The 12,782-nt window shown below is 38.6% G+C and overlaps 1 protein-coding gene across 1 annotated transcript; it reads right to left on the reverse strand.

Moving 5' to 3' along the window:
* Positions 1–2,005: 2,005 nt before the first annotated feature.
* On the reverse strand, positions 2,006–6,868 carry grxcr1a (glutaredoxin and cysteine rich domain containing 1 a). Its single transcript, XM_041990347.1, has 4 exons — positions 6,425–6,868; positions 4,861–5,100; positions 4,701–4,766; positions 2,006–2,832 (listed from the first exon to the last, which is right to left on the reverse strand). The coding sequence occupies exons 1-4, from the start codon at positions 6,827–6,829 to the stop codon at positions 2,653–2,655; spliced, it is 891 nt and encodes a 296-aa protein (XP_041846281.1). The 5' UTR covers positions 6,830–6,868; the 3' UTR covers positions 2,006–2,652.
* Positions 6,869–12,782: the final 5,914 nt, after the last annotated feature.

Below are 12,782 nucleotides of genomic sequence, written 5' to 3' on the forward strand. Positions count from 1 at the left end.
AAGGCTTTAGTTTAAAAGAAATGTCTTAAGAGGTTTTTTTAAAAAAAAAAAAAAAAAAAAAAAAACACTGGATTGTGGTGCCCTCAGGGTGTCAGGGAGGGTGTTCCACAAGCGTGGGGCAGCAACACAAAAGGCCCTATCTCCCACGGTCCTGAGCTTGGACCAGTTTTCTAGCCTCATCTCTCTTTTTTATTTTTTATTTTTTTTTTCTTTCCCCCCCCTCCATTTCTAGGTCTGTTTCTTGTTTAAATCACAGATGGTTGACTGGAATGTAAACCCAAGTCCATTAGATGGTGCAGTTGTGGGGATGAGAAAGGGGGGCACTAGCCTGCACGCTGACGTCAATAAAAACAGTCATTTCCAACCAGTCTGCGCATTGACCAACCGTTCAAAACATTACGCACAGCACCGCGGCTGGACCACGCTAGACTACTCGACTGAAATAATTTTTTTTCGCCGATCCTGGAGAGAGGCGGACACGGTACGGACGAAATCTCCATTGCAGGTTTTTCCACCTTTGAATGTTGTGTTAACATTTTTGGGTGTTGCGCGCATATCAATGTCATGTCTCGTCATTACCATTCCCAAGTCGATTGTGCCAGTGCCACTGCCCATCCCGTTTTCTTTCATGTATCCCTTTACTCAGAAGATGACACGCTCTCTTATGCACGCTAATTAATAAACAATAAAAACATCGGATTGACGTGGTTCCTCACAAAAGGAGCACGCGTCGAGACGCAACTGGAGATCACACATTTTCTGTCCTGCAGTCCTGCACATTACTGTCGATTCATTTAGCATTTCTAATTATACCGCTTTGTAAGTGGCTATGAAAACAAAAAATAATGTAGGCTTTTGTTTTATATTGTCGATGTATTTCTTTTTTTTTTTTTCCGTTTCCTGTTTTTTCATCTTCAGCAGCCCACAGATGGGGGCGCACTAAACCTGCACGGTTGGGGTCTCAGCTTTTTATAAAGCCTCTCCATCAGTTCAAGCCTGTGGTTACAAAATCCTAAAGCCCATTTGTCCTCAGCGCGGAACTGAATTAAAGAAATCAGATTCTGTGCAGCTATGTCTGTGCAAAAAAAAAAAAAAAAAAAAAAAGCCGAATATCATTGATTTATTTTTTGGCGTCTGCGTGTGCTTATTTGTTTCTGTATTATTTCTTCTTCTCCTCTGTCTCTAAGTGATCGGTTTGGTTGCCGTTTCAATCACAGGTGCTGCCGCATTTAGAAGAATCCAGGTGCTGTGTGTGAGAGAGACGGATGGCAGGAAAAGTCTTCGTGGCGGAGGAGCATCATCTTGACCACCACCCTGCTCTACGCTTTTAGCCTCTTTACAGTGCTGCCTTGTCTAATCATGTTCAAGCAGCATTGTACAGGGCTATGACAGCATAGAGAACTGTGCTGCGCGGGCGCTGCGTTTCTCTGACCCCATGGATGGCAGCCAATTAATGACATCATTCGTTAAATACACACACACAAAAAAAAAACGGCGGGCGATTGTGTGCGATCTCGCATGAATGGTTACCGATTGGCCGTCCTTAGATTTTCATCCTGCTTCGGGTCCAGTCGAAAAGAGGGAAATTATTTGTTTTCTTAAGGCGAGAGAACATTATAGCTGGGATTGAATCGCTGTGTTCTGTCTTTTGTTTGTTTACATAACAGAAAACGGAATTTTTGTTTATCTGTGAATACAGGCTATGGAAACCAAATTGTATCAGGAAGCTTTTCAAAGACTGATAAGTATTTCTCGTAGTTGACAGTGTAATGTAACAGCCATGCAGGTCTTTTACTGTTAGGTTATTGTGTTGGTAATAAAACTGCCTGATTATGGGTGGGGTATAAATAAAATATCTGATTCTCTTGATAAATTTACACATCACAGTTCCACCTCACACTGCTGCTAAAGTTTTTATATTGAGCTGCTTACAAAGATCAATAAAGAAAGAAAAGCTATTGGGATCCAGTTTTGTCTTTTCATTACATTATATTTGCTCACTGTTAATACTTTGAAAGTTTCAGTCCATGAAGATGTCACAGGACCCAGTTTTGTCATGACAGATAAATTATGAGCTCAATAATGTTACTGCATGACAAATGCATAAAGGGATTAAAATATTTGCACAGTATTATATGTTTTTATTTTAAGACAGGTACAAATGGTGTGTTTGCCCTGTTGGGAAAGAAGTTCCAGTTTCCTGCCTTCTGCTGTCTGGAAACTGATTCCCTGACTTTCACTGTTTGTCCTGAGTGTCTGCTATCCCCAACTGTGTCTGATATGGGATTAGTGAGGAGAGAATTGTTAATTAAGTAGCCTCCTCACTAACAAGCTTATATACTATACCAGAGGACGGATTAGTTCATGACCCCACAGTGGACTTTATTTTTCTCTCTAATCAGTCCCAGACTAACTATTTTAAATGAGAATTGTGTACACATTAACACCATAGCACCAGATCATAAGTTGCATCAAGATTCAACATACTCATATCAACAAGTTCACAAATTTTATTAGAAATTTTCATTTTTCTTTGCTACAATGGCCATGGAAGAAGATTCCTGATGCATTTCATCGCCTGTGTTGCTGTAGAGTTCTAGTTCCGGTCCTGAAGAAAAAAAGGAGGGATGTCTGTCCAGGCACTTAACATCCTCACTGGCTGCAGCTTGCACAGGGCTGCAGGCCATTCTCATTGCAGGAAGTGCACTTGAGGGCTTTGAAAGAATCCGTGAAGCAGTTGCGAAACACAGACATCTTGCTGCCATGGCACATTGGGCACGGGATGAAGGCAAAGCCCCCGCAGGTCTGGCACGTCTGGGGATGCTGTACCCTCTAAAAAATGGAATAGTCACATTTTTATTTCATTAGTAAGTCTTAAAATCAAAGACTAACCAAGCCCTGTATTCTTAATGCATATCAAAGCCATTACTCTCCTTCTCAGAGGTGGAGCTAGACCTTTATGCATGGGTGGGCCAGAGGGTCAGCAAGACTTTATCAAAAGGGGTATATAGTTAGAAAGAAAAAAAGGAGAATATTGTGTTCCTCTCTCTAACACACACTTACACACACTGCTGTGATAACTGTGGTCACTTTAGAGACACATGAGAAACAAAACATTTTACATTATGTGGACCACCAAGTGGAAATATTTGTAACAAGTTAAAAAAAAAGTCCATCAAAAGAACTACCAGTTGGCCCTTTTGGTACAGTATGTGGCGCTCGATGTGGTAGTAGAAGGATTAATGTTGTTGATTAATGGCTTCTCCCTCTAGCAGTTCTGGCTTACTGTATGGTAGATATGGTAAACTGGATCCTAATGTCTGACCACAACTGACATGTGTGGTTAGCTCCACGTTGGGAGCTATCTAGGCTGCTGACACTGGGGCTGGGGTCTGTTTCACGTCTGATCTGTGTCATGCCTCTTCACAAAAAATATCACCTTTTCTCTTATAAGTGAAAGTGAAAGTCTTAATTAACTAAGTTGATGTGTAGTCCCTTAATACAAATACAAAAAAAATATTACATGGCTCCCCCACATTATCTTTAAAAACAAAAAAGCAAACTTTTTAGTAAGTCAAACCTCTTAAGATGTACAATGTATTATATTTTCTCCAAATAATTCACCCCAGCAAATGCTTGTCTGTGAAAGCAAAAGACTACAAGAGTTTTGTAATGCTTGAAAAAAATTGGTGGAGCATTTCTAATATCTATCTATCTATCTATCTATCTATCTATCTATCTATCTATCTATCTATCTATCTATCTATCTATCTATCTATCTATCTATCTATCTATCTATCTATCTATCTATCTATCTATCTATATATATATATATACACAAATATTTATATCTCATAGTAAAAAAGAAATATAGAAAGGTTGTGATCTCCAGACAACACTAACAACATAGTTACAGTTCTGCAGTAAAAAGAAGAGGTAGTTGAAATCATGGCATAGATTCTGAAGTACTTCAATTTAAAAAGGTAAACCTTTTTAAACACAGTCTTCCTATTTTAAAGGGAGATTTGGATGCAATGTAAGTACACAAGCATGTTGGTGTTTTTGGACTGAATTGTGTTTGCATAAGCTTTCAAAGTTGCATGTTTCTAATATCATGCAGGGACTGAAATATCAATGATACTGTTTTCTGTTTTTGTGTCAGAATTTTGAAGCCAAGCCAAAAAAGATGCCAGTGTTGTGTAACTACTGCTGCTGCAGCTGATGCTGCTCAGTGGAAAGCAGAAAGTTTTCTTTTTTTTTTTTTTTACAGTCTCAGTTTTGTACCTCGGATTAATTTGCTCTGTAATGATGTTTGAAAAATGAATAAATAACAGGACCCTCATTACTGATGCCTACTTACTGATATTTTTACATCACAGTTTCTTATGTTTTATTGATGACATGACAAGTGAGAGTAAATTGCTTCTCCTGTTTACGGTGTGTTCACCTCTGTAATTTTGAACAAATAAAAATAATGAATTTATCATGATTACAGCTATGTTTTCCTTTGAATATTTAATGCTCTACAAAGAACATATAACACAATATTGTCCAGTAAATCTAAAACGAAATGTGTGAATTATTTACCATCAGTGTGGACAAAACCAAATGGCTGACTGAAATAAATTCCCAGGAAAGTCATCTATTCTAAATCAATTATTCATGATTTGATTTTCTAAGGCAAACACAAGGAAACTAACCTCAATTTTTGTCAGAAGATCTTGCAGCTCTCCTGATTCATTCATGCTTAGTATTTTCTCAGCACCCTGCAAAATAAGTGAAATGTCGAAGCTCAGTCTTTAGAGTGGATGCACAAAATATTAAGACCAATGTGATTAGAAAGGAGTAATCAGGACTTACCCCAAGGTAATGTCCATCAATGAATACCACTGGTAATGAAGGAGGTTCACCCACACGCCTGCACCTCTCCTCCAACTCTTTCACGTACTCGATGTCCAGGGCGATGTTTTTCTCCACAAACTTCATCCTGTGATTCTGGAAGATCTTTCTAACCAGCTCGCAGCGCTCGAAAGTTGTCCTCACCACACGGAAACTCGTGGTGTAGATAACTATTCGCCCAAACTCAAGAGATAACTCCATCTATGAAAAAGCATGTGTTTTCAGATGTTGAGCTTTAACATTTTATACTGCATCAATCTACTTCAAGTTAGTGCAAATGATCTAGTAAAGAAAAAGTAGTAAAGTATGTTTTACTAACTTTATATGAAAATCAAATGTTCTCTTAAAAAGAAAAATGCTTCCTGGACTTTAAATGTTATTAATGCAGGAAAACTTGATGTTTCCCACCATAAATTTGTTACAATGGCAATTAATCAAATCCAGGGGAAAAGAAACTCAGTACTCAGCAAACCTTCATGATATGTTCCCGAGTAACCCGAGTACTGTTACATTTTCAATGTGAAATGTCTTGCATTGTTATTCATCTTACTGAAGAACCTGGCCCAAAAAATAATGGCCCTGGAAATAATAATGCAATACCAGTGACTCATTTTGCACTTGAGGGCAAAAAATAACTTGAAATTATTCAAAGAAAAAAATAGGTGATACCTGCTTAGGCCACTTGAGCTGACCAATCAGACCAGAATGGACTATTTTAGAAGGTAAATATATACAGTACATGCTTCAAGGAAGAAAATACAAATATATGAGCAGTATTTGACAGTTTTATGGGAACTTCAGCAAGATAAAATAATGATCAAACCAATGTTGAGCAACTTTAAGACAAGTTGTATAAATTTTCACATCTTCTTATCCAGGTTTGGTTGGCATTCATCTTAACAGGGTTTAGAAATTAATGGGAAAACATTCATTGTGTTAACATTTTCCTTTAGCATATCAAAAAATGATCCAAAAGAATGCCTTACACTGTCAAACAACCAGATTAGATGTACCATGTGCATCATACTTTTATAAAACATCTAACTTTTCCTCTTGGCAAGCTGCTTCACCTTGATAAGCATTTAATCTTTACCCAAAAGAAAGATAATCTCTCTTAATTGTGCTGAGAAGCTTTTTCTAGTTTGATAATGCTGTGAGTTCTCCTGATACCACAAAGAATAGTTTATGACTTTCTGTTTCACTTTTTGCATCAGCATACTGACTTAGAATTGCCTCAGAATGACAAACAGCACTCAGTGGGGATACTAGAAAGTAGTAGCAACTGAGAAATCATTAACCTGATTAGTTTCTCCTGAAACATTTAACAAAATGCATCATTAATCTTTAATTGCACTATGACCTTGTCCTCTGTGTTGTGCTTTTATCACAGTTACACACTTCTACCTGTAACTAGACTTGACAGTGATGGGAAATGGCTTGCAACCCTTCAAGCATTAATGTGACAGTAAGCAACAGGGTATTTTAAAACATATATATAAACTCAAGCTCAGTTAGAAATACTTACGCTGTTGGAATTAGGAAGGTTTTCAAACAGCGTCTGACCTGCGCTGACTTTGTGCTTTACCCCTCTCACAGTCCCATTTTTACTGAGAATGTTGACCCTTTTGGTGGTGAACATCCAGTCCTTCGTGGCCCCTGCATACAAGAGCAGGTCATCGGGCTCGCTCTCACTGTCGTCCAGCTCAGAGCCCAAGTAACCATACAGGTGTCCGTGTGCATCTCCACTTGTAGAGGGTGTACTGGCTCGCTCAGCATCGGAACTGCTGGTGCAGTCTGAATCCAGTGAGTCTGAAGGCCCTTCATCCTTGAACATCTCCTTCAGCACCCGGCCGCTGTTCCCCGAAGCCACGCGGAACCTTACCCGCTTCTGTGGCTTCTCCGCTCCTGCTGTCAGCACTGTCCCCTCCATTGCAAACCCTTTGCCACATTACATAGTCCAATACTCTGCAGTCCAGCTCCCTTCCTCTCATTCGAAGGTAAATTTGCAGCTCAGGCACACTGTTTTGTTTTCCATGGATTACTACCAGGTTTAATCCTCGCTGTGTGAACAGATCTAAAAATGCCTGGGAGCCTGTAAGCTGCCTTACAGTCACACAGCCATTAAATAATACATGCATTTCTACCATGGCAACATTGCAAGCTAATCTCAAGTAAAATGATAGGGTTCTTTGAATTATTCATCACAATTTACACAGTGTTCACCACAGCTTTGACAGAAGACTTTTAACAGCCTGATTTCATACACTGTAATCAAAATCAAGCATTTCTCTTTCTTTGGATGACAGCTGCCCTGTGAGGAAACTGGATTTTTAGCCACACTTGCAACAGCAAAACGTTTATATTACTTTGGAACAGACTGAAAATATATAGAGAGCTGGACAGCTGGACATGAAACTCTTTGCAGACTAGTCTTCTAACTTTGATGTCTTAACGTCTTTGTGCTGGACTGGCATAGAATTAAATAGAATTAAATGGAAAATAGCCAGTGGTTTTGAGATTTTATTCTTGCTAACTTGATCTTTAACTTGTGTTCTGCACATCATTTTTAAGAAAATGCAAGTAAAGGTTGCTCAAATTAAATTTATCAAAATGACTCGAATTAAAATGTTAACGTGAATACAAGATCAACAACATGTAGTCAGAATTGACACAATTCTGAGTAAAATTTTCTTTTCTCGTGTTGATCCCATGCAAATGTATCCACCAGCAGAAGTTTGGTTAATCAGGTCCTCCTGGTGCACAGCATCCTGAGCATTTCACACAGGTAAATTAAGCCTCTTTTTCTAATCTTCCACATCTTTTTCTAAAACTGTTCATAACTGTAAAAGGTTGCATTTATAATTTTGTGGTGAATGACTTAATTATCTCAGTCCCTTGTGATACCAAAAAGTGGCTGTGTAATCATATATTTACCATCATTGTTAAGGTCATCTAGGTCATCATACTTTTACACTGGTTTATTTATAAATATGTGTATCTTAATAGTAGAGTCAGGATTTCTTTTTTTAATTTAGGTTGTGAAAGTAAAAAGAGATACAACTCCTAACAGAAATATGAATTTCACATTTAAGTACACTGAAAGTGAAGTGTCCTTTCACACCATCCATGCACTTGAATGTATGACTCACAGTAAGGTGATACTCCTCGAGAGCATACACCTAAAGCGGGAGGGCAGGTGTTCACTGGGGGTATACAGACAGAGGACCAGACCATATAATATGTCACAGTGACACAATACAGCGGAGCGTCTACACAGATGTCTTGACCAGTTTTTTCAGTAACAGGTGATGATGTAGCTTCCTGGAACTAAGCAAAGGTGATACCGCCTCTCTTTTTAAAGTCTGCAGTGTGAAGTAAGAGCTACTCATCTACAAACACACACACACACACACACACACACACACACACACACACACACACACACACACACACACACACACACACACACACACACACACACACCTTTTTTTCTCTGATGTGAAAATCATCAGAGAAAATCCTTCTAGCAATCTGTCAAACTAAGATTTAGTGACATCCGTAGGTGATTGAAGTATGATGAGTCTAACTCTGATTCCAGGTCTTATTGATCCAAAGTGACCCTAACTGTCTCTTACTACAGAAACATCAATGCAGCTGAGTCATATGAAAAAGAAAATGGTAACAGACCTTTTCTTTTCTAAGGTTTTATAACAGGACATGATAGAAAAAAGCTGGACCTCACCAGGTCTTAGAATTAGATATATGTAACAGAGTTAATGTGTTGTCATCATTGGCGCTGGTGAAGGTACTGTTTATCCAGGGCCCACCTCAGGGTGGGGGCCATTAAAATATTGGAATATTTTAATGGCTCTTCCATTTTTACATTTCTAAGTAACTAATAAAAGAATCAAAGATCTGTTTGACCGATTAAAGGAGTTGAGAGATTGATTTTTAGTTAACATTAACGATGGATGCACCTTGAGGGCCCTATCACCCCCTCTAAAATTGTGCAAAATGGTTTAGTCCACACCTGCACCATGGGTTCAACCAAGTTACACACAGGCTGCAGTCAGACAGCCAGAGGAGAAAGTCATGTATTTTCAAAGAAAGTGAAGTGGATACCAAAAATGATAGGAAAGAAAAAGCAGAGGGAGAGAAAATGAAGTGAGGAGCACTTCATACTCAATCCTTAGAGAAGAGGAGAGCAGCACCTGGACTTACACACAGTTTGAGCTGAAGGCAGCATGTTAGACTTCCATTCAGGAAAAACACTGATGAATTACTATGAGAAATTTCTCAGTTAATATTGACAATCATTTGACTTTTACAGACACTGCGATAAAAACTGTTCAACCTTGTACTGATATTTTAGTCCTTTCGCAGGGGTCAGTCATGGCATATTTTAGCATCATCGGATTCCTTTTAATCTCAGCATTGTGAAGATGCCACTTTCATAAGTTTATCTAAAAAAATATTACTGAATTAGTTCATTCAGTGCATTAACTAAAACATAAAGTAGTGAGATTAGGTACAGATACAGAGTAGAAGAAGTAGAAGAAAGAGTAAGTAAGTACATAAGTAAATAAGTAAATAAGTAAAGTTTATTTATAAAGCGCTTTTCACAGATAAAAATCACAAAGTGCTGTACATAAAATAAGTGCAAGTAGAAGTAGTTAAAAAAAGCTTTTAGTATCAGTGTAACACTGTAATAGCTATATCAGTGTTAGTAAAGATTAAAATCATGAACCACATGGTCCTCAGTTTCAGATGCAGCAGCAGCAGGTCCATCATCATTCCTGGATGATAGCACTGAGGCTGTGAGAGAAGGTAAGCTCAGGCAGTGAAGATATTCAGTTTACAATCACTCATCTGTAGCTGATTCAGGTGAAAGAATCTTAGTAAGTATTCTATTGTATGTTCTGCCAGCAGGTATATATAATCATCTATCTATCAGCTTGTGTGGGGTCTGTCCTCCTTGCAGAAGAGTGTGATACAGAAGACGTAAGTAAGGAAATGGGACGTGAAGGTTGTTCTGAAGGTAGTGAGGAAGTCAGGGAAAGGAAAGCAGATGAACAGGAAGACAGTGAAAGGCTGAGCAATGCAGAAGAGTGTCTGCCAGATGACCCAGGTCTACCAAGAGAGAACAGGAGATGTTTTTTTTTCCATTTAGACGTTAAAGGAAAAGTTTGTGTGAGAACTATTGATCAAGTTAGTTTGTACATAGGTTCCAGAATTTCATGCTATGCCCCTGGCTATAATTCTACTTATCACGGGAAATACTGAAATATATTATTCATGGCATGCTGGCTCTCTGGCGCCCTCTCTCAATACTGGTCAGCACATGCCACTGGCTGTGGCAGAACTTTGCAGACATGCCCAATGTAGGTCATTTGGTGCAGCACTCCGCACTATATTGTGTTATGAGTTGTACGGATGCCTGTTTGTGAACATGGGGGTATGGTATATTTTGTAACTACTACTGAGATATATTATGAGTGGTTCAATGGTACTTTTATGCCCAAGTGTTGACTGCACAAACAGCAATTTAAACTAGTTAACATCTCCATGCTAAATGTTTCCTGTCTTTTGTAGTGCGCTGCATGTGAACAGCCTGTGAGAGCCAACTGTGTCTGACCAGCATCATTGTTTTGTTGAGAAAAAACTGCGGCCTGAACGACAAGCCAGCCGTCCTTCCTCTTATTTATACACATAACTCAGAGTAACAGAGCAAAGATTGCTTGGGCCAGCCAGAACTGAGACTGGGCTGGTTACATCCTGTATACACAGGCTCAAATCAACAATACTTAACATATTGAACTCTAGCATAACTTATTTAACAAAATCTAATCTAAAATACAGAAACAGTGTAGAAAAACGAAGTACACAGTATATATTCTACCACACACCAGAATCAAGTGCCTGAATTTCCTCATCTGCATGGCTAGTTCAGCTCTGCAGAGGCCTGGAAACAAGCCATTCATTTGATTCAGATGTGTTGAGAATGGATTCATCTAAAAGTTGCAGGAGAGTAGATCTTGAGGACCCAGCTTGGACACCCCAGATCTAACTGCTTTCATAGTAATTAACAGGGAATGTAACAGCAGCCAGGTGCTTCTAACCAAACGCATGTGATTAATTGATAATCAACAAATGTGAGCACCTCTTTAAAAGCTGAAGTTTTCACAGCTTTTTGGTCTGGAGTATTCAGATTTGTGTTAACAAAATGCCATCAACTGTGATCTTAAGCAACTGTCCCACACTGATGATGAGTCATCATCAGTGTGAAGGCTGTCTTTCTACAGTAAGAAAGATTATTCACAGGTGGAAAACATTCAAGACAATTGCTGATCTTCCCATCAGTGGATGTCCCCACAAGTTAAGCCCAAAGTCAGACTGACGTGCTCAGAGAAATGACAAAAAAGCCAAATCTCAGGCCTCTAAAAGCCTCAGTTAGCATGTTAAATGTTCATTACAATAACGAGAAAAAAAACTGAACAAGTATGACTTGTGTGGAAGAGTTGCAGGACAAAGGCTCCTCTTTCTGGAAAGAACATGGCATCCCTAGATTTCTAAGGTTTCATATAAAACAAACAAACAAAACATTACAAAGATTTCTGAAACAGGGTTTTCTGGATGGATGAGACCAAAGTGAAGATGCTTGGTCATACAGCATAGAGCCATGCTTGGTTTAACAAGCACAGCAGCGAAACAGTGATGATTGGGGCTTTTTGTGCTGAAAACTTTGCAGTCACTTGACCTGTCCAGCATTGTAGCAAAGAGAATAATGGTCTGGCTGCTTTTGATTCAGTGTTGGATCATTTTCCTTGTTTCATTTGTGGTACCATCTCCTTGTGGCAACTTTTGCTTTTGGGATCTTGTATTGCATCTACTCTGGAGTCCCTACATTTGCAGAAATTTTAGTTTTGTTAAAGAAGTTTGTTTTCTTTACCTACTTGCATCCTTTTCATGAGACTACATTGAGTCCTAGCCTCCATTCATAACTGTGTGAGAAATCGGCTTCATTAATCGGATTTTTGCAAATACATCAGCATTTAATTACTGACATAGATCAAAGAGAAATGCCTGGATTATGCTGCTTTTATATTTTTTCAGTTGTGGTTAAGTTGGTGAGCTATATGATAGACTTCCAGCATTTATCCTAATTTTCAGTCTATTTCCTGGACAGATTATAAACCACATTTTAACCCATTAAGGCCCAACACATGAAAAAATGGTAAGAAAAGTCAAATTTTTAAATATGAGGTCTTTATTTGGCCCTTTAACAAAATGTAACAAAAAATGAACATTTTTTTGGGAGAGATATCTACCATTTATTACTATGTGATATATTAAAAATATTATAATGTGGTTTTCTGCTTCTGGGTATCTATTAGGGGACAGAAGACAAGTATCAGATTGTGTTCAACAAGATTTTGAGCACACTTTATACCATAAATTGAAGCAAAATGTCTCTGTATGTAACTGTATGTAACATATATGCCACGTTGGGCTCTTATGGGTTATATTTGACAGCCAGTGTCTGTGAAAATGCGTTACTCTGCCTCTCAGTTGAACACACTGTTAAATTGACTTAAATGAGTCAGTCATGGTTTTTACATTTCATTTTAATTAGCTTTTATATCATGGAGGAGCAGCTTCCCAATCAGACTTCCCATAAATGCTCCCTGTAACTTCCAGCTGCAATGAAAGCATTCTTCATTTTCTTCAAAAAGGAAACCCACTGAACGTGGTTCATATGATACATGCCACAGCAGATGAAATGAGATAATCACAGAAGCATGCTGCTGTGTTGTTTAGCCACCTGTAAAGGCAGGAATCGGACATTCCTTCTCCAGTGCAGTGAAATGTGCCCACGCCATGTT

This window comes from Melanotaenia boesemani, chromosome 7 (genome assembly GCF_017639745.1).
Source record: "Melanotaenia boesemani isolate fMelBoe1 chromosome 7, fMelBoe1.pri, whole genome shotgun sequence".
Taxonomy (NCBI): Eukaryota; Metazoa; Chordata; class Actinopteri; order Atheriniformes; family Melanotaeniidae; genus Melanotaenia; species Melanotaenia boesemani.

Bases quoted from the DNA above. Each gene is read 5' to 3' on its own strand.
- grxcr1a (XM_041990347.1), bottom strand. From the start codon at position 6,829: ATGGAGGGGACAGTGCTGACAGCAGGAGCGGAGAAGCCACAGAAGCGG. The intron at 5,101-6,424 runs GTAAGTATTTCT...GCTTTTTCATAG, and splicing joins ACCTTCCTAATTCCAACAGC to ATGGAGTTATCTCTTGAGTT. The intron at 2,833-4,700 runs GTTAGTTTCCTT...TCCATTTTTTAG, and splicing joins ATCTTCTGACAAAAATTGAG to AGGGTACAGCATCCCCAGAC.